This window comes from Anoplopoma fimbria, chromosome 18 (assembly GCF_027596085.1).
Source record: "Anoplopoma fimbria isolate UVic2021 breed Golden Eagle Sablefish chromosome 18, Afim_UVic_2022, whole genome shotgun sequence".
Classification (NCBI taxonomy): Eukaryota; Metazoa; Chordata; class Actinopteri; order Perciformes; family Anoplopomatidae; genus Anoplopoma; species Anoplopoma fimbria.
Genome location: NC_072466.1, coordinates 3,391,340 through 3,411,955, shown reverse-complemented (window position 1 = coordinate 3,411,955; position 20,616 = coordinate 3,391,340). Strand labels below are relative to the sequence as shown.

General features: G+C 40.7%; 1 protein-coding gene across 1 annotated transcript; it reads left to right on the top strand.

Moving 5' to 3' along the window:
- The first annotated feature begins 1,709 nt into the window (after positions 1-1,709).
- On the top strand, positions 1,710-19,018 carry LOC129106788 (uncharacterized). Its single transcript, XM_054618009.1, has 23 exons — positions 1,710-1,958; positions 2,244-2,330; positions 3,197-3,320; positions 3,404-3,506; positions 6,325-6,438; positions 6,516-6,632; positions 8,594-8,754; positions 9,162-9,308; positions 10,483-10,585; positions 11,074-11,202; positions 11,811-11,993; positions 12,125-12,366; positions 12,756-13,598; positions 13,924-14,020; positions 14,134-14,241; positions 14,458-15,840; positions 16,008-16,130; positions 16,244-16,372; positions 16,751-16,943; positions 17,168-17,292; positions 17,376-17,566; positions 18,116-18,249; positions 18,324-19,018. Exons 1-23 carry the CDS (start codon positions 1,940-1,942, stop codon positions 18,557-18,559), a joined length of 5,091 nt encoding a protein of 1,696 aa, XP_054473984.1. The 5' UTR covers positions 1,710-1,939; the 3' UTR covers positions 18,560-19,018.
- Positions 19,019-20,616: the final 1,598 nt, after the last annotated feature.

Genomic DNA, 20,616 nt, shown 5'->3' with positions numbered 1-20,616 from the left:
AGATAGGCAAAGAGACAATGGGTGAAACTGTTTGTTTCTTCATGTTGCAACTGAAGCATGCCAAGAATGTGTCCGATTGAAATAACAATGTCATGCAGGAAGAGGTGAAAATCCACATGACTGACACCTGCTGGGTTTCTAATTTAATCCAACACTTGGTCTAAATTATTTGAAGACATACATCTGTGCTTAATTTATTGAATAAAAATGTGAATGTATTATATTCTCTGTTCAATGAATAGGATATTCCTGTTTTGGTAGATGTGTGTAGTGTAAAATATGCTGAAATAATACTCAAAGACGAGAGGCTGTGTTTGAAATAACAAGGTAGAAACTCAGCAAGCTGATTTGGAAAACACTGAAAATGGCAGAACTTTTAAAAAGAGAATCTGTTACATACAAAAAACACTTTTTACTAATGAATCTTCTGCAAACATGTCTAATTTTTCAGATTTATAATCGCTCCATCACATCAATGGAAACAATCATAATTTTCATCTTTCTCTTCATTCTCCAAATACATCTTCAGAAACAAATACACCACTGGTTCCCTTTTTTCCTCATCACCTGCTGTTGAATTTGTCCGTGATTTAATCAGAACACTTACAAAGTTAAGTGATTAGTGACTTAAGTGAAGCAAAGATTCATTGTGAGAACAATATTCCATGATGTTTGACCAGTCTCACCAGTTTGGTGTACAAACAGAAATGTAAGGCTTGGCTGCTTCAGGAAATGCCTGAAGGCACAAGTGACCTGACCAACTGCTCAGAGCCGCACAGACACAAGGCCCACAGATGAACTATTTCTTAGTCATAATCCTGATTTTTTCATTTACTCTGGTAATTTAAGGCACTTATTTATACAGATTTGTATCTATAGCTATAGGATAATATTAACTGAACACATAGGACTGTTTGAAGGTGAGGAACTAGTTCAGAGGTGTAGTATTACACTCCCACGAGGTTGAGGCACTTATGAGTGACACATTTTAAAAGAATGTTTAAAATCAAAGCAGTAGAGGCTGAGGTATCCTGACTTTAAGTTCCTGGTATGGATCAAACTCAAAAACACGGACGAAGGCCTTGAATTCGGCATGTTGGCGTCGCCATCTTGGTTTTTGCAACCAGAACTGACCCGAGAGGGTGGAAATAAGCAAAACCGAACCCTGAATAAGACATTTTAGCTGACCAGAAAAGGCTACAATTAACTTTCATGAAGTTAAAACACAATGTGAAAGGGTTAGACTTCAAAGACGAAAACATGGCAACTCCCAGACTGGAAAACCCCATGGTAGCAACCATGGCAAAACTTCTTTATGGTCTATTTGACTCTAAATGGAGCATCATTTACTAAATGAACATCATGCTGTATTGAAGAAGACTTGAAACTAGAGATTGAGACCATAAACTCATGTTTACAATGTTTACTGAGGGAATAAATCAAGAGAGAAGTAGAGTCATTTTCTCATAGACTTCTATACAACCAGAGGAGTCGCCCCCTATTGGTCAGTAGAGACACCTGCCAATCACAGTAAGCCCCGCCCACAAAGCATACCTATTTTCCTTTAATTGGACCCTAATTGACTAAATGAACATCATGCATATATTGAAGAAGACTTTAAACTACAGATTGAGGCCATAAACTCATGTTTTCAGTGTATTTCCTCTGCACCTGTGACCTCCAGAGGTCACCAGTTGTCTCTCCTCCTCCTCCTCCTCCTCCTCCTGAGCTTCCTCCGCCCTCTTTGTAACATAAACGAGCTCAGCAGCATCCAGTCAGCCGGGTTCAGCTCCACCAGCCTTTGCAGGAAAACAGTCATCGAACATGGCGGAGAGAGGCAGGCAGCAGCCGCAGTAGAGCTCAACCGTGTTTATCAAGGGGATAAGTTGGATTTTGCAACAACATCAAAGGAGTGGAAATGATCCGTGAATGAGGAAAGATGAGCCGACACGCAACAGGTGAGCAAACACCTTGTTTATCCACAGTGAGAACTTGTGTATCATCCACTGATAAAGTCATATTAAGTATGCATATTCCTCTTTATAATAAAAGAATGCATATTCCTCTTTATAATAAAAGAATGCATGCTCAACTTTTCTTTTTTTTTTAAAGGCTGTGAGGAATTTGCTGGGCTGGTTCCTCCAGTGGTCATATTTCAGAAAAAAAGGATGTGGAAACATTCTTCTTGGGCGTGTTTTTAATAATAATAATCTTTTTTTTTTTTTGTTTCATAAACCTTGCAGACTTCCAGGGGTCGGTGCAGGAGAGCGTGCCCTCCCCTCCGCTGCCTGCTGGTCATGTGCTCCACTCTGCAGCCGTGTTGTTCCCCGGTAGCTCTTTAATCCATGGGTTTATCTTTACAGTATAATGATGAAGCTTGGCAGAGAATGAGATAATAAGTTAGACCTCATTTAAGCATTATGTGTAACTCTTTTTTGGGTTTTTTTTTTTCAAAAGGACTGTTTATGAAGCTATTTTTGAGGGTTTCAAGTCTGAATGAAATATATTTTTCTTTTCTTTTTTTATATATTTTGTTTTCTTGAGGGTGGCTTGATTTATGGGGAAAGTAGGATAGGCATATATAAGCTTAATGCTTCTGCCTATGCATTTTCAGTTATGTTGTATACTGTGTGTGTGTGTGTGTGTGTGTGTGTGTGTGTATATGTATGTATGTATGTATGTATATATATATATATATATATATATATATATATATATATAGTATGTGTGTGTGTGTGTGTGTGTGTGTGTGTGTGTGTGAATGTAAAATATATATATATATATATGGTTTGTTGATATTTATATATATACCACACATATGTGTTCCAGTCAAAAGTTTGGACACACCTCATTCAATCTATGAAGAATCTAAAATATAAAACATATTCTGTTTGTTTTTGAGCATTTGTATATATAATATACATTGAATGAGGTGTATCCACACTTATATATATATATATATATATATATATATATATGCTGTATACATTGTATTGTGTGTGATGACTGAATAAAAACACAATCTAAAAAATCTATCTAACTTAAGAGTCATTGCATTGAAGTGACAGATACATATTGGCAATAACCACACAACAATTTTAGGTTATATTGGCAATATTGACTGTATTTTATTGAATTAAATGCATGTGCATGATGTGCTAGACTTTAAAACATCTTGTGTTTTCTGTCCGTACAGGTGCCTTCGATCAACACGGCTGCCCTTTGATCGTGTTCCCGGCGGAGGAACAGGCCAAACTCTCCTCAGAACTCGGCAAAGCAGAAGTGGTGGACTTCATAAACTACTTTCTGTGTATGCACAAGTAGGTGGAGTCATACAGGCTGGTTATGCGAGTGTGTGCATGAGTAAGAAGGATGTATTGCTAGGTTTGTTGTCTCTCCACAGTAAGAAGCAGGAGAAGGAGAGTTTGGTGTCCGTGGTGGCTGATCTGAGGCATGCCTCGCTCCCTACGACCAGGTTCGTCGCCGAGACGCTGCTCCTGCTTGAGGTATCTGTCACGGCCGATACAAACTACATGTACACTTTAAAGAACATTTTCTTAGTTGACATACCACAACAACCCTCTGTATCAATGCAAAAACCCCAGATGCAGTAGTATAGCCTGTGTGCTTCACGGTGCAACAATGCAAAGTGCAAAAAACAAGAACCTTCCACAGTGACATCATATCCATCATTTTTTGAGTTGTTTATCTTCTGCACACATGAGGATGCACATGCATTGTGTGATACTACACGCTACTTCCAGTGGTTTCACACTATTCCACTATAATCGATTACAGCTGCAGGGCCGAGATGGGGAATCCGTCCCGCCAGAAAGTAAACATGGATGTGAACAATGCTTGATTTTCAAATACGGCACTATTTGGGCAGTTATGTTCTCCCATCTACTCACTACTGTACATAACAAAGCATTTCAATATCTCTGCAGGGAGACAATGAGATCAGTCGCGTATGTGCGTGAATGAGTGTGTGCGTCTCTGTGTCTGTCCCAGGCTAAATCTCGCATCCTGCTGCAACAAACTGCATAATATTTTGGGTGCTCATTTGTGGCGGCACGCTGAAGGACATCCTTTTGGTTGCAGTGACTCACACTTAATCAAAACACCCTTTTTTTTAATTGCGTTTTGGATTCTGCCATTTGATTAAGAGCTCAGACTGATTGTGGAGTTTGATGAAGATGAAAAATGGAACTGGCTTTGAAACACGGAATATTGTGGAATTTTCCAAAATGTCGCCTCTAAGTTGTCCGTAAAACACAGGGAATGGACTCACCGTTAAATTTAGAGCACTTTATTTTCCACGAGGATGGGATGTGTTTTTTAAATGTATTGAATTACTTTCTTAGAATAGAGCAATGTTGGTATATTAAATCTACTGATATATTTTTTCTTGTGAGTTGTTGTAATTTAATTCATCCACCACATGATGAGACACAAATGTATTAAGAGTTACTCCTCATATTTCATGCGTTTTCTTCCGAAAGCCAGCAAACGTGTCAATTTACGCTCATAACATGCAGACAGTCGTTCCAAATTTAACTCCTGTCTTCACAGGAAACAACAAGTTTAGGTTTAGACAACAGAACTACTTAAGTACCCAAGTTACGTGATGAATAAATCAACGGTGACTGAAACATTGCTGGGTCTAGTTCAGCTTTTGATGTTATTTCCTGTTGGCAGAGAAAAGTCCAACTCCAACCACAGATCTGAATTAGGGCTGAGAAGAATGTCCCATCCTGAAGAGAGCATTCCTCTCAGCTGCAGAAAAGATGAAGACCAGTATTTTATTCATTAACCTAACACATTTAAAGTGAAAGTATTGCACATGTGCAGACAGAGCTTTTGTGAAACGGTAGCTCTCTGTTCCTGCAGTTGTCTTTGTGTGAATTATGCATGAACAGGACTTGGAGTGGGTCCGCTGTGCACACAACACAGTGACGCGCTCAACTTGTGATTGCCCTCTTGACTAGCAGAGCTCCTTTCTTGCAGCATAAAGTTATGCAACGTTTGTTTATCGATTCAAAGAGCTGCCGTCTGAGCTGTTCTTCAAAGTACAATACCAAATGCCAAAAGTCTGCGGTGGTTATAGTGGAAATCCTGGGTGTATGTGTGAGTGTGGGTAGAAGGGGGTGGGGGTCACATGCAATGCTGGTCACATGCTTGCTTATTGAATAGAAAAGCCTCAGTGAAATTACATTACATGAGCACAACTATGTTGGGCTGCTGCCTTTTCTCACCAAGATCAACTGTCCTTTCACTTGAGAAGGAAAAAGTTGTTAAGGTTTCTGTGGTTGGAGCTGATGTCAGCATTCATACAGTAATGTTTAAACATCATTTTGTAATTACAAACTGGGATTGGAACAAACCTGACTCATATCTTATGTGTCTCTGTGTGTGTGTGTGTGTGTGTGTGTGTGTGGTGGTCCGTGCAAACTCGATGTGATTGATTTACAAGCTAATAGTTAAGCAGCCATCACACAGGCCCCAAAAGTTGCATGTTTTAGCTGAATGTCAGTGGGTTTTGGTTACTTTATTTACGGCATTTTTGTACGAGGCGGCAACCCCCGGCTCTGAAAAGTGAAGCCAATGCTTAAGTGCCTTTTAAAAACTGCATTCTCTCTACTGTCCATCAGGGGGCGATTCCTCTGGTTGTATAGAAGTCTATGAGAAAATGACTCTACTTCTCTCTTGATTTATTCCCTCAGTAAACATTGTAAACATGAGTTTATGGTCTCAATCTCTAGTTTCAAGTCTTCTTCAATACAGCATGATGTTCATTTAGTCAATTATGCTCCATTTAGAGTCAAGTAGACCATAAAGCAGGGTAGGAATTAGGGGCGGGGCTACAGTGATTGACAGGTCTCTACCAGAGACGTATACGACGTCACTCCTCAGCAGTCCAGATACAGTCACTTCCGTTCATTGGTTGCAAAAAAACAAGATGGGGGCTTCAAAACATCAGTCCACAAACCAACGGGTGACGTCATGACGACTACGTCCACTACTTGTATACAGTCCAGGGTTTGAACATGCCAACAAAGTACAATGTCAACAAATGCAGGCCCTGTGTGATTGGCTGGTTGTGCTTGATGTCTTGTAGAGCAGCACTTTGTCAAAATGTACTTGGTCTTCTACTTGGAAATTGCTTGGATTCACTTTTAAGAACCAATGAACAGCAGGCTCATTTCTATGTGTAAACATTCAACCCACAAACAACTTTTCTCTTTTCCAAATCATTACAAAAGAAACAATGAATGTTTTTCTGAGGATCACAAACTGACCATTTTCTTTTCCCGTCTTTTCTAGCATCACAAGCGGAGGGTCCACAGTGTTTACATTATTCAACCCAAAAAGAAGGATGCTGCCAAGCTGTTGCTGAAACTCCTGACTCCCTCAAAGTCTCACACTGTCTCTTTCAAAGTGAGTGAAACGACTCGTACTGTACGGTTTTGGTTTGTTGACTTCAGTATGTAACCCCGATCTCGTCTGTGTTGCAGAAAGTCCTTCTTAAAGAAATCCCAGAGCTCTCCAACTACATCGACCGAAGCCAGCTGACGGCGTCGTTGGGCGGCTACCTGATCTACTGTCACCAGAGTTGGGTGGCCTTCATCAAGGTGATCTACGACTCTGTTGATCGACCAATAGGAAGAAAAGTTGACACCGTGACACACATTGAATGCCAGCCCTCTCATTTGCATAATGACGCAGAAATGCATAAAAGACGTGTATTAGTAGGAGAATACAGAAAAAGATTAGTTTAGGGTAATAAATAGGGGTATCTTTTTTAAGGAAAATGAATGCATGAATAAATACTAAAATGATTAATATTTCTTAATATTAAACATTTACAAAAAGTAAATAAACAAACATCAAAGTTAATGAAAATGGATAAACAGAAGGGAAATTGATATAGAGAAGTAGATAAATATGTGAATTAAAACTAATGTAAATGGATAAAGAATCAATTTAAAACAGAAATATAAATTTGTCAGATTTTATCAATTGATCAATACCTCAATAAAAAATTTGGTACATTATTTATGGTACATTTAAGGCCATATTGTTTGATTTATCAAGTTTTTATTTATTTATGATTTTGTCAGGTGTCGTCCTCCATACAAAACAATTTTTTACACTTTTTCAGGCATTTATTTTGCTAATGATCACATCTCAAAAACATCACAGGAACTCAAGTTTTAAACAAGCCCTTTTTTAAAGCAAGCTCGTACAGTTTAAGAGGGTTCATAAGAGCAAACCTCACGGAAAAAACTGAGATGTGCAGGATAAGAATAGAAAATAATCTTACATGTGTAAAGAAAGCTCAAAACGATGTTATCTGCAGCCGTATTCTCTGATTATCTCTATTTATTTTGACAAATATTCTATTTTGAGGACACAGATGTTGATAATATTCAGTGAATGTCTGCGATAAATGAACTTCCCTCTATTCTGGTTGTGAAACCCGTGTTTATGGAATCTCAGTGAATCAAAGCAAGTCTTATGAATCCGTCTTATGATCAGTCAGAGGGTTTAACACAAAGTAACATTGTCCTTCTGTCCTCAGCAGTGGTTTGTGTGCTCACACACACACACAAATACAAATAAACGCTCTCCGTTATTCCGCTGACGTCTGAAGTGGCACACAAACCGTCTGTTTACGAGATGTTCAGCGCCACAGCCAAAATATTTATTCCAACTATTGCTTCTTTGTGATGGAGAGCGTTCTCGGGCTCTCTCAGTCAGCGGATGTTTTCATGTGTGGATCCATTCATGGGATCCGTCCGAGCGGCCTGCGTCTATTGTCTCGTTACCTTGGTGAAGCTTGAGCAAATGCATCGCGTGGTCAGCCGACCTGATTAGCAAGTGAAAGGAGCCCCCTCTCCCCGTTACATTATACATTCATTCATGTTCATCTGGGGCATTTTGCCACGATGACAGTGCTCATTAACTAGGCAGCTCTCTGCCTATAGGAGACCTGTTTAGGATGCGACTACATAATCTCATCTAGACCCACATTTAGGTTGAGCGGAAACAGAAACTTCCATTGTGCATGAATCAGAGCAAACATTTATGTCCATCAGCAGCTTGATTTTGGACTATAAAAGTCATAAGGAATAATACATTAGGATTCAAGGATCATTTATAATCATTATACAACACAGGGAAGCACAACAACATTCAGTTGTAACACAGCACAACAAACAAAACAAAATTGATTTCTTTTTAATTTGCAGGGCAGAATATATAGCCAACATATTCACATAAAAGATTATTGAATAAAGAAGCCTCAGTGAAATTACATTAAATGAGCACAATTATGAGCACGTGGGCGGTGCGTCGGAAGAGGTTGATGAATGTATTCTGTCATATTCCATTAGTGGTAAACACGAAAAAAACGAAACAAATTAAGACAAACATGTAGTGATTCACGTAATTCACGGGAGCAACCGTCCGCAGCATGAACATGGGACACTGTTGACATAGCTGAAGAAACCATTGCTTAAAGATAATCATAAATCAAATCAAAATTTAAATTGACTCTTGTTTGTCCCTGTGCTGCTGCTCCTCCTTGCAGGAGATCGATGAGTTCGTTCAGGAGTTCCTCTCTGTGGTGCAGCGGCTGCCCTCGTGCATCTCCACCCTTAAGGCTCTGTCCAGGCTGCAGCCGCCCTCCACCTTCAGCGAGCTCCGACACTTCTGCTCCACCAACGAAGCCAAGTTCCTGCAGCTCAGGAGGTCGGTGATCGCAACTGTTTCTCTACTCCTCTCATAGGTCGACGTTGGTTCAGTAGATAAAAAATGAAGTGGAATTAAGTTTATGACGTCCTCCTACATGCAGGAATGTATAATTGTGGCAAAATTATCAGATGGATTATCTCCTAGGATAGTTTACTTATTTACATGACATCTTTGTAAAGATAAACTGCAAAATTCAGATATTTTTTGTGACTTGCAACAACAATGAGTGATTGGCTTTAAGTCAAATACTATGTATTTTAGTACTAACTGTAGCTGCACTTACAAAGTTCATATTGCTGCATGGAGTATGCATGCAATCGGGTTATCCAACTTAATTCTCAGGCTACATAACAAAGAAACAAAACGCTTAATCTTCATATTTGTGTGTATGTTATGTGATTCAGGGAGCTGGGTCTGGATAAACTGCTGACTCACTGTGAAGGTGTAGTGGAGAAGCTGCGTTACCCGGAGAAGGCGCCGTGCTACCAGGCGATGGCCGGCACTGCCCTCTTCACCCACACCGCCTTCGACATGCTGCAGAACCACAGCAGGTAGTTTCAGGCAGCAGCTACAGCCTTTTATCTTAATCCTCTGTCATCACTCATGGTTCCCACGCATACCATACGATGTCGCAACGGCTCTGTGTTGCTCAACAGCCAAAGCAAAGTGCCAAAAATTAGTTTCACTGGTTATGTTGACACTTTATGGTATCTATTTATGGTAATTGATTCGGAATTTTCTGTAGTTTTGGCTATAACAATAGCCAAAACTACAGAGTTTATCACAACCAGAAGCTGGAAAAAAAGTTATAATCGTCATATTTTCCTCTTTCCGTCAGTCCTTGAACATTACATGTGAGACGAAAGCTTCTGTCAGAAAAAGCAACCGAAACTAGGCTTAAAATTGTGATATTTCATTAAAAACATCTTTATTCTACATGTCTCATTTAAAATTTTAAACCGTTTGCTTTATCCAGATCCTGTAAAAAACATTACATTCTAAGCTCCTCAGCGCAACTAGGAAGCCTTTACTGATTAACTTTGACTGACCTGCAGGCTGCTGAACACAGAGAGGAGAGGACAGGAGCGGTTGTAAAAATGTTAATAGTTTAATATATATAACACGTGGAGCCTCCATTTTTATTCCAACATTGGTAACACTTGTGGACACTTGGAACATTTTTTGATATATAGATTCTATTGTTTCGTTTATGATTAATGGCAGGAAAAACTGATTGGCGTTCAGAGGGTTAAATTTGCCAATGTTTTACCTTTGTGGCAACAAAAGCTGTGTGGCTGGAGGGATTATGTTTTCAAGTTTTTCCTTCCTTCTCTTGTGGACGTGATGTCTCAGGAACGGCCTTGAAGGAATTTCTTCAAATTTGTAACAAACATGTACTTGGACTCAAGGACGAACTGATAACAAGTTGGCTACTAGACTGGTTTGCTGTGGCAAACAACCAAAATTCTAGTTTCATTTGAGTATTTCTATGTCCCAAAATCAACAACAGTTTTCTCTGGAATTGTGTTTGTGAAACTCTTTTTAACAGTTGCATACCTTCATTCATTCATCAAGGAAACACTGTGATACATGTCTACCTTTTTTAAGAAAGTCTTTCAGGGTGCATATATTTTGGTTGTCATGTGTTTTAGCAGTTACGAACTGGCATAAATATGAACTGATGATGCAAGCTATTAGTTTAAGATGTTTTTGTTGTATTTACAGGATAACTGCTGCTGTGGAAAAAGTGGAGCTGCTGTGGCATCAGGCCTTCTCTAAGGCCCGCCTCCAGTTACAGGTGTTCCAGCTGAAAGAGGACGCTCTGCAGGTGAGTCGGTGTTTCACTATTTAAACAAACTCTGGTGCATTTGCAGTGACCTGTCAATCACAGTAAGCCCCGCCCTAAAGCATACCCTGCTTTATGGTCTGTTTGACTCTAAATGGAGCATCATTTACTAAATGAACATCATGCTGTATTGAAGAAGACTTGAAACTAGAGATTGAGACCATAAACTCATGTTTACAATGTTTACTGAGGGAATAAATCAAGAGAGAAGTAGAGTCATTTTCTCATAGACTTCTATACAACCAGAGGAGTCGCCCCCTGATGGACAGTAGAGAGAATGCAAGTTTTAAGAGAGAAATGCAGAAGTTGCTGCCTGAAAAGTACGTTAAAGGTCTTCTTGTTTTTGGTTTAAAAGCAACAGGGACTAATGATGATTTTTAATTTCCTCTTCTTATAGCAAGGTAAGTAGCCGTGGTTTCAATGTCTATGACTACCTCTATGAACCAAAATGTGTTTCCTTCTGTTTCCAGATCACAGAGCAGATCAAAACTCTCCTTCAAGAGAAACTCCAGCCGTACAAAATAGAGATTGCAAAGGATGCTGGGAGGGCAGTGATGTTGGTGTCCGAATTTGAGGCGTCCATTCACACGCCTGCTATGGTACTGATTTACTGTTTTTCTTTTCAGTTTCTTTGATATGTGGCCTTAATGTAATCCAAGCCTAGATAGATCGATTGATAGATAGATAGATAGATGGATGGATGGATGGATGGATGGATGGATGGATGGATAGATATTCCTTTATTGGGGGGAGATTTGTGTGTTGCAGCAGCTCAAGTACAGATTAAGATAATAAATAAAATATATTATAAAAATAGAACTATAAGACAGCATATATAAGCCTCTATCAGACGGTATAGTGGTTCAGATTTTCACAATTTCAGATTCTTAAAGTTGCTACAAGGATCTTTTAACTGGTCTCAATGTTATAGTGATGCCTCTATATGAGCTACAAAAGCAGACTGTCAGACCCTGCTGCAGTTAAATTAGACGTTTTTTAAAAGGGACTCTGGTACTGATGGAAACACTACCGCTTTTGTCCACATGGGGTGCCAAAATCAACACAAAATGAAAGTTCCATGTAGTAATTTTTACCTGATTATATATCTAATATCAGTCACACATCCATTCTCAGAGATACTTGTCACTGTCGTATTCCCAATGAGTACATTTGATTGTAAGTACTGTTCACCAACCCTCCTCACCAGACACTCGTCCGCTGTGCTGAAGAAGTGATCCACACGGTGGCAGAGATCCTGCTGTATGACGGTCAGACCCGGGAGCGCTGGGTTCTGGATGTGGAGAGGCTGAAGGAGAGACTCTACTCCGCCGTGAAGTTCATCCTCCAAACCCTCAGAGCAGTTTCCAGCTACCACCAATACTACAACAAGGCAAGTTCTCAGCATTTGAGGACATTTAAGAGGTCATGTCGTCCTGAATAGCACTGTAGAGTATCCTAAAATAATCATTTTATCAATAAAATAAAGATAATTCTGTTCTGAAAACTCTGTCCCTCCTACAGGCTGACAGCTGGTACCGTGTGGTCCTCTGTGAGAACATCCTCCAGATGCTGCTGTCCGGAGTCAACGGGGACGGTGTTCAGAGGAGGAACTGGGGGACGATCCCGGCCTGGAGGTACAAACTGTCCTCTTTCCTGAAGAAGAATCCCCCTCCAGATGTGGAGGAGCTGGTTCATCTGGCTCACCTGTCTAACGCCGTCCCAGACGATGAGGTCCAGGAGGTCGGCAAGCAGATGTCTCGCCGGTGAGAGAGAGAGAGCATGGAGTTTAATGTCACATTCAAAACCTATGGCTTTTTAAAATAATAATAATAATAACTTTATTTATATAGCACCTTTTAAAAACAAGGTTTACAAAGTGCTTCGACAGACAAGCCAGCAAAACATGAACAAGAAACATTAAGAACAATCGTTAGGATAAAACTAAACAAAGAAACAAAATGAAATAACAAGAGACGATCAAATAAACAAATGAAATATAGTAAACAAATATAAGATAAAATACTAAGACAAAATGAAACAATAAAACGACGACATCACATAAAAGCCATTCTGTAAAAATGTGTTTTAAGAAGTGATTTAAAAGAGATTAAGGATGTAAATATATTATAAGTATTTATTTTTTATTCATCAGGTGCATGGCCCTGAGGAAACTGCTGATGAGTTCTGGACCCGTGGCGGTCGGTCAGCTCCAGCTGGCCTTACAGTGGCAGTACGAGCTGTTACGGAGCAGCTGTGTCGATCCTTCCTCTGCTGACGGAGCCACAAACGGAGCGGCTGAGGATGTTCAGGACTACAATACATGTGAAAGTGGTCCAGTAAGGTCTACAACTGCGGTTGCCATGGCGACGTCTGCTGAGGCCAAACCCCCGTCCCTCAGCTCATTCGACTCCGGCTTCGACGGCCAGCTGGAGGCCTGTGGAGTCGGGACCAGGGACCTTGTGAGACCCGCCGTGATCCAGCCTCAAATCCACAAAGAGAACCTCTCCAGTGTTTCAGACCCCGAGGACCACAGAGAGGGGTTTGACGTCGGCTCCGTGGGGAACTCCTCCGGGCCCAGCATCCAGATCGTCCCCAAGGTCACCGTGGACTCCCTCAACCTGGAGATCAAGGTGAAGCGCTCGGCGGCGCTGCCCAACAACCCTTGGCTCAGCCTGCCGGTAGACGACCTGGAGAACTCGTACACGGTTACCATCACGCAGAACCCGACGCCGCTGAAGAAGGAGCCTCGATTCCTCCCCCACGATCCCTCCACCGACCGGTCTCGAGATCAGCCCATGCAGACGGAGGTTTTGAGAGACTGGACGATGCGCTCAGAAAGCAGTTTGGAGGATCCTGAACTGAGTCCGGTTCGCAACATCCTCTCCAGCACTATTACAGATGGAAGAGACAAGTCCATCTGCACCGCAGAGGGGATCCCCACGCTCCTCTGGGACTCCTACGACCTCCACCACCAGAATCAGGACGCTGTGGACGGGTAATCTGTTTCAGAATATTGAATCAGTTCTGCTCCGCCTTTAGAATATATTTGAATGAACACGTTTATTGATCAAATTAATAAGATACAAGTGGAGTTGGCTGGTCAAAGACTTAAGAGCTAAGCATTTTCTGTTGAAGTATATACTAAAAGAAATAAGCAAATTGTGTTATGTTAAACCTCTAGTTCTGATATACTGATTTCGTAGATGTGTGTTTAAAACATTGGATATATTTTATATTAGATAGAGCTGACTTAGTGTGACAAATCAAAAACCCAACAATGGCACTTTTTCTGCTATTTATATATTATTTTTTTTACACAGTGAGATGGATATCTCCCTAAATGACTGGGATGTGAAGGAGCAGGAGGATTTGAAGGAGGTGGAAAAGATCCTGGTCAGAGCCGATGAAATACTGGAGGTAAGAGACGCACCGTTTGAGTAAAGGAGTGGATGATTTCCGCCATTTAAGGGCTGCAACTGTCAAATTTAAAATCTGATGCTCATCACGAGTTGAACCATCTTCCTCCTCAGAAAGAAGAAAGTGTTCTGGCTCAGGAGGCGGTGCTGGACGCCCTGCTGAGGTCGGAGGAGAGGCACCATCAGTGGCCAATGTGGGACACTGAGGACCAGCTCGGAGTGGTATGTTTGGTATTTGTTAATAGATTTTATCAAACGCTTTCCTTTTCCTCATCTCATGGATGTTTTATTATTGCATAACTTGCACTACTTTTTCTCGAGTTCAAAGTTGCATTTGTGTACCTGCGCACAAATGTCTACCTTCATTGAACTGCAGTTTATTCAGCCAGTGTAAACCTTTATTCATTATCCTTCATCTGCTTGTGTTCATTCTTAAAGATGTCGTCTAGTGAGCTGGCTGAAGCCGGTGTCCTTGGCCTCGAGGATTACCTTGACCCTGCAGAGTCCGACCACCTCGGTTCGCCCGGATCAGCTGGATCTGAAAGCGAAACTAAAGCTTCTGAAGCTGCAGATGGAGCGTTTCACAGCAGGCCGGACCTGCTGACGGAGCTGAGGAAAGTCCACATCCTGGAGGAGCTGATCATGGAGGAGAACCTGAAGATCCACGAGCTCCGACGCTGCGAAGAAAACCCCAAAGAGGATCTCTCTGTGGGCGAACCTCCGGATACGAACAAGCCGCCATGTTTGAGCAAAGAGAGGGAGGCTTTTCAGCTACAACTGCAAAAGGAGAAAAGGGAGGTGGAGAAGCTGGAGGAGAGTTTGGACGAAGAACGTAAAGCGAAGAAGCACAAGGACAGAGCTAGAAAGGTTGTGAAATGTTCTGTACTGGATAGGGCTAGAAGTGAGAATAAGGAGGACCAAGCCCTCTGTGATGAGCTTCTATCAGGTAGATGTAGATCACAGAGGACACATTCAAAACCTTTAGACCAGAATGATTCTCAGGAAACTCAGGAAAATGATAATATTCGAGAAGTGTCGGGTTCTGATGTTGCCAAAGAGTCTACACCACATGACTTAATTCGACCTCCAGATTCACAATGTCAAGATGATTGCTCGTTAGCATTTATTGGAGCAACCTCTGATTTGAAGGAGGCTCCTGAAGAGGAGGGAATCCAACCTGAGGGATGCATCTATGGGAACAAATTAGACAAATCTCCTGAAGATGCGTCATTAATCTCTGGACTGAGGCCAGATGATGGAGGGTTTGACCCAGGTGGGAAACCACACCTTCCTCCTGTTCCAGAACCAAAAATGTCTCCACTTCCTGTGAACCACGATGACCTCGCAGAGCACCAACCTCCTCCTCATTCCACAGAGCTGCAGGATCCAGCTCAGCCCTCCGTTGCTCAAGATCCTGGTTTTGCACTGCCCGAGAATTCAACTCCACCCCTCATAAATCACGACTTTGTTCTCAATCCAAATGTGAAGGAACACAGCAACAACAACAACAACCATGCACTCACAGAAAAACTCCATGTTTCATTAGACCGCTTGTCTGAAATAACCACTAAAGGTGAAGAGGATGCATCAGTAGCACCTGAATGTTTGATAGCAACAGATTTGCACCCAGCAGAGGACGTCCAGACTTTATCTGCTGCAGATGAGCAGTCGGCGCCACAGCTGCCTCCAGACCGACCTCTGGAGTTTGACCCCGGTGGAGGAGATGAACAGAGGGAAGGCTTTCAGAGGTCTGAGGTCATGAGGATATCAGGCTCTGGGTCACCTGGGATTCAGGCCCAGCTTAACATCAACACGAGAGAGGTACACTTATCTACTGAGATACTGCTGAGGCTACTTTTAGCTTAGCATAAATACTGTTTGCTTCAGTCTTCAGTCACATAAAGGAAAATTACGAAACATTGCAGATCATTGTCAGTTTTATTGTTTATTTCATTCAAATGGATTTATTTTTATTAATGAAATTGCAGATGACAGATTTCAAGACCCCCATAGTCCTGGATACGGGGTCTGGTTTGATGAAAGCAGGATTTGCAGATCAAGACCTCCCGAACATTATATTCCCAACAATTATTGGGATGCCAAAATACGAGGTAAGGTCATACACTCAAAGTATTTCTTCTTGTACTCTATAAAAGAAAGAATGCATTCTAATAGTGGCCTTTTTCTGATCAGAAGTTTTGTCCTTTTATTTAATTTTTTTCAGGAAATAATGAATGGTAACCTTGAAAGGGAGATCTACATCGGACATGGGGCTCAACACATGAGAGGGGTCCTGGCTCTGAAGCATCCCATTAAGAACGGGATCATTAATAACTGGGATGAAATGGAAAAGGTACTGAGATGAGATGGGATGTCACTGGATGTTTACAGTAGAGCTGTTTCTTAAAAAGGCTGCTTGTTTTGTTCTTAAATGTGTGTATATATAAGCTTTCAAAGAGCAATAAACTTTGATTCTTAAGAATGTTAAGACATTTGAACTGGAATGAGAATAAAATGAAGATATTCCAATTTCATAGTACAATAACTTTATTTTAGAAAAATTACAAAAATAAATAAATTAAATGGACTCAGGCTTTGTTGACAAAAAAGTCTTTATAACAGTATGTTGGGGGAAATTCTTCTGTAAACAAAACGGGCGATATTGAGGTAGACAAAAAGATCAAGGTCATGTCTTATCTTCTTAACTTGACTGTTTTGTTTTTTTCTTCAGATTTGGCATCACACATTCCAGCAGCTGTGTGTGGATCCAGAAGATCACCCCGTCCTGCTGACGGAGGCGGCCATGAACCCGATGGGGAACCGTCAGCGCATGGTGGAGATCATGTTCGAGTGTTTCAATGTTCCCTTCACCTACGTGGCCATGCAGGCGGTGCTGGCACTTTACGCTGCAGGGAGAACCTCTGGTAATGTGGCTAAATGACGTTTTCTATTTATGCATTGTGTTGGATAGATTTGCATGGATGAATACTTCATTTAACCATAACTTAGTAATGGGTTATTTCATTATAAGGACTTGTCTTGGACTTGCGTCTGTCTCCTCTTGGCACGTTTAAACTGCCATATTTTCCTTTTTAGATCAAAAAGAAAATGTGACAATTTCTTTTCATGTTTTTTTATTGTGTTGAAGGTGTGGTGTTTGACTCTGGAGACGGAGTAAGCCACAGTGTTCCTGTGTTTGAGGGATACTGTCTACCTCATGCCGTGCAGCGCTTCCCTCTGGCTGGTGGAGACGTTACGATGCATCTTAAAAAGGTATTCATCTAGTCTCCAAGCAACATGTTCTGTTTCTCTGTGGTGAAATTGTAAAACTGTTGTTGTTGTGCCTGTGCTTAAAGCTTCTGCAGGAACAAGGTGTGTGCATGCGCACCACGGCGGAGATGGAGATAGTGAGGGAGATCAAGGAGAGGTGCTGCTGTGTGGCCGTCGACTATGAAGCCGAGCTGAGTCGGGGGGGCGAGTCCTGCAGAGAGATGCATTACACCATGCCAGACGGACAGATCGTCACACTCGCCACGGAGAGGTTCAGGTAACCGTCTGCACATCATGTCCTGATTCAGATGCACTTTCAATTCACTGAATGGGGTCCTAAAGGAAATCAATATTAACACTAGAAACTTTTAAATCTTTGTTTTGCATGTTTGAATATCTTATTAGATGTTAATATGGGAAACAACCAGGCGGCAACCTCCTGTTTTTCTGAGTGAAGTCAATGCTTCATGTCTTAAAGCTGCATTCTCTCTAATGTCCATCAGGGGGCGACTCCTCTGGTTGTATAGAAGTCTATGAGAAAATGACTCTACTTCTCTCTTGATTTATTCCCTCAGTAAACATTGTAAACATGAGTTTATGGTCTCAATCTCTAGTTTCAAGTCTTCTTCAATACAGCATGATGTTCATTTAGTAAATTATGGTCCATTTAGAGTCAAACAGACCATAAAGCAGGGTATGCTTTAGGGCGCTGTTGTGACTGACAGGTCTACACTGCTATCAGAGCCGTATTTGGAGTCATTACGTCACATTTCAAATATGAGTACTGATAGTTCAAATAGTTCCACCTCTTCCCTCGTTCATGCAGGGCCCCTGAGATCCTCTTCAAACCCGAGCTGATTGGACGGGACCATTACGGGATGCACGAGAGCGTCTTCAAGTCCATCCTCAGCTCGGACATCGACCTGCGGCGCTGCTTCCTGGGAAACATCGTCCTGTCAGGTAACCAGAGGGCTCAAAGATGAACTCCAGCTGTTCCAGTTGACTTTTACTGACTTTTCTATCTCTTCCTGAAGGTGGGAACACTCTGCTGCCGGGGCTTCCCGAGCGGCTCCAGGCTGAAATCAGAGGGCTGGTTCCGGCCGCCGAAATGCGGAATGGCGTTCGCGTCACCAGCCCCGAGGACAGAGACTTCTCGGTGTGGAGCGGGGGGGCGGTGCTCGCCAACCTGCCGGCCTTCAGCGCCGCCTGGATCAGTCAGGAAGAGTATGAGGAGCACGGGCCGCAGATCGTCTTCAGGAAGTGCTTCTGAGACGGGACGCTGTGTGACGTACCGCTTTAATGTTGTTTCACAAAGTGCAATATATAAATATATATAATACAGTGCCATGGATTGGTATGAGCCATTATAAGCCATTTTATATATTTGTTTTTTATGTATTAAGTTTCAGTTTTACCGTCATTAGTGAGTCTTATCTATTGAAATTATTGAATTAATGTTTATGTGCATAAAATTCCTGTCAGTGTGTTTTCGTCCCTCAAGAACCTTTTTTTTATTGTGTCTTAAATTTCCCTTTTTTGGAAATATATTTCTGTGCCTCGAGAATTTAAGCGCAATTAATGATAATGTCTGTGGTTTAAGGGACTGGAATTGAAGCTGGCCTTTGATCGACGTCTGCCAACTTTGTTTCCAGAATAAGCACATAAAGAGAACTCCAAATTATATATTAAGATAATATCAAATTATGATGTGTATTTATACAACAATTTAAAGTAAATTTGTTTTTTTTTAATGTGATAGACATGGTGAAAGTTGCATTTATTTTGAAGTTTAGATCAGTGCAGTGTTCACAACTATGATTTATTATATTATAGCAGCATTAAATAATATTTATGATGGATTATTGGGGCCACTGTTTGGAAAAATATTAATAAAAATAGTTCTCATAATTTCCATGTAATATTTTACTTCTTTTCCCCTCAAAATAATACAACTTTTTTCTCTATTTTGAGACTTTAGTTGTAATGTTACAACTTTTATTTTCCTCGTATTAAAGTCATTTGTTGTCATAACATTACAATTTTTTTCTCAAATATTTGAGAAATTCTTGTAAAATTATTATTATTTTTCCTTCAAAGAACCTTTTGTGATGTGGCTTTCTCATGTCATATTTTCATTTCATCTTTTTTTGCAAACTTTCTACTTTTATTCTCAAAATATTTTATGTATATAACTATATATTTTTTCCTATCAGTGGCCCTAGTACTCATCAAATATCCAAAATCAAAGCAAAAATATAAATTGTCCATGAATGTTTCCTGTTGCTGCAGAAATGTGAACCGGAGAGGAGAAAATGTGTATTCTTGGCATAAGAAGTTTGAGTTCTCAAAAAAACGCTGAGTCATGTTGATCCTCCACTTGAGTGAACTTTTGGTTTTGTATATGGCTGGTAATAATGAAGAACAAGTCAATGGAGAAAGATGTGAAGTACAGTATTGGTCTGGTAATGCTGATCACCTGATTTCTTAATCCGTTGAATAAGAAGATTATGTGAAATGCTACTGTTGCAGGTAAAGTGTTTCTTTATTGTTTGATGTTGAAGTTTTGCTTTAATATTTTTCTATTTGTGTGCAGTGTGTTGCTTCTTTGCTTAAATATTTTCTGATCTGAGAACAGTGGTTGTGTGTATTTTTAAAACTTGCGCAGTAGTATTTATTTCTTGATTTACTTCCAATGGTGCCAAAACTGCATTTTTCTCAATACTATTTATTCTATAAAAAACCCCTTTGCCAATGGTGTATATTTATTTTCTGTTTGTTTTGCATGCGTTTATTTTGTTGCATGTCATTGAGGTGCTTTGGTGTTTTGGTTTTGCATGTGCTTCTTATGTCTGCATGTTTTTCATTTTGCTTTTTTGTGAATTATCTCTCTTAAGGCATAAGGGTTTGTCATGTGACTTTAAGTTCAGCTCTTAAGTGGAAATCAGCATGTAATGTGACATGGATCTCTACTTCTGCCCTTTACATGATTGTCAGATTGAACCACTCAGTGTGCCTTGTTTACTGGCTCTTTTTGACTGGGTCTCCTCCTCCTCCTAAATGTACTGTAACGGTCTTGACTGAGTCTAGCAGTGTTTCACCCGAACCGTTATATTTATGTCATGTCTGTTTTTTATAATAAATATTTTAATCATCATTATTTTTGCGTTGTTCCTTTCTATTCAACAAGCACACACCTTGTTGTACGTCCTGGTGTTAATACACACAGTTCTTGCAGAGTATTTCCCTGTAGTCGCTGAAGTAAATGTCTAAATCTATGTCGGTGTCTAAATGATATATTAAATTGTACCTCACCATGGTAATGGTGTG

Excerpts from the sequence above, each read along its gene's own strand:
- LOC129106788 (XM_054618009.1), top strand. Across the intron at positions 11,203-11,810 it reads CCATTCACACGCCTGCTATG|ACACTCGTCCGCTGTGCTGA; the intron begins GTACTGATTTAC and ends CCTCCTCACCAG. Across the intron at positions 15,841-16,007 it reads TTAACATCAACACGAGAGAG|ATGACAGATTTCAAGACCCC; the intron begins GTACACTTATCT and ends ATGAAATTGCAG.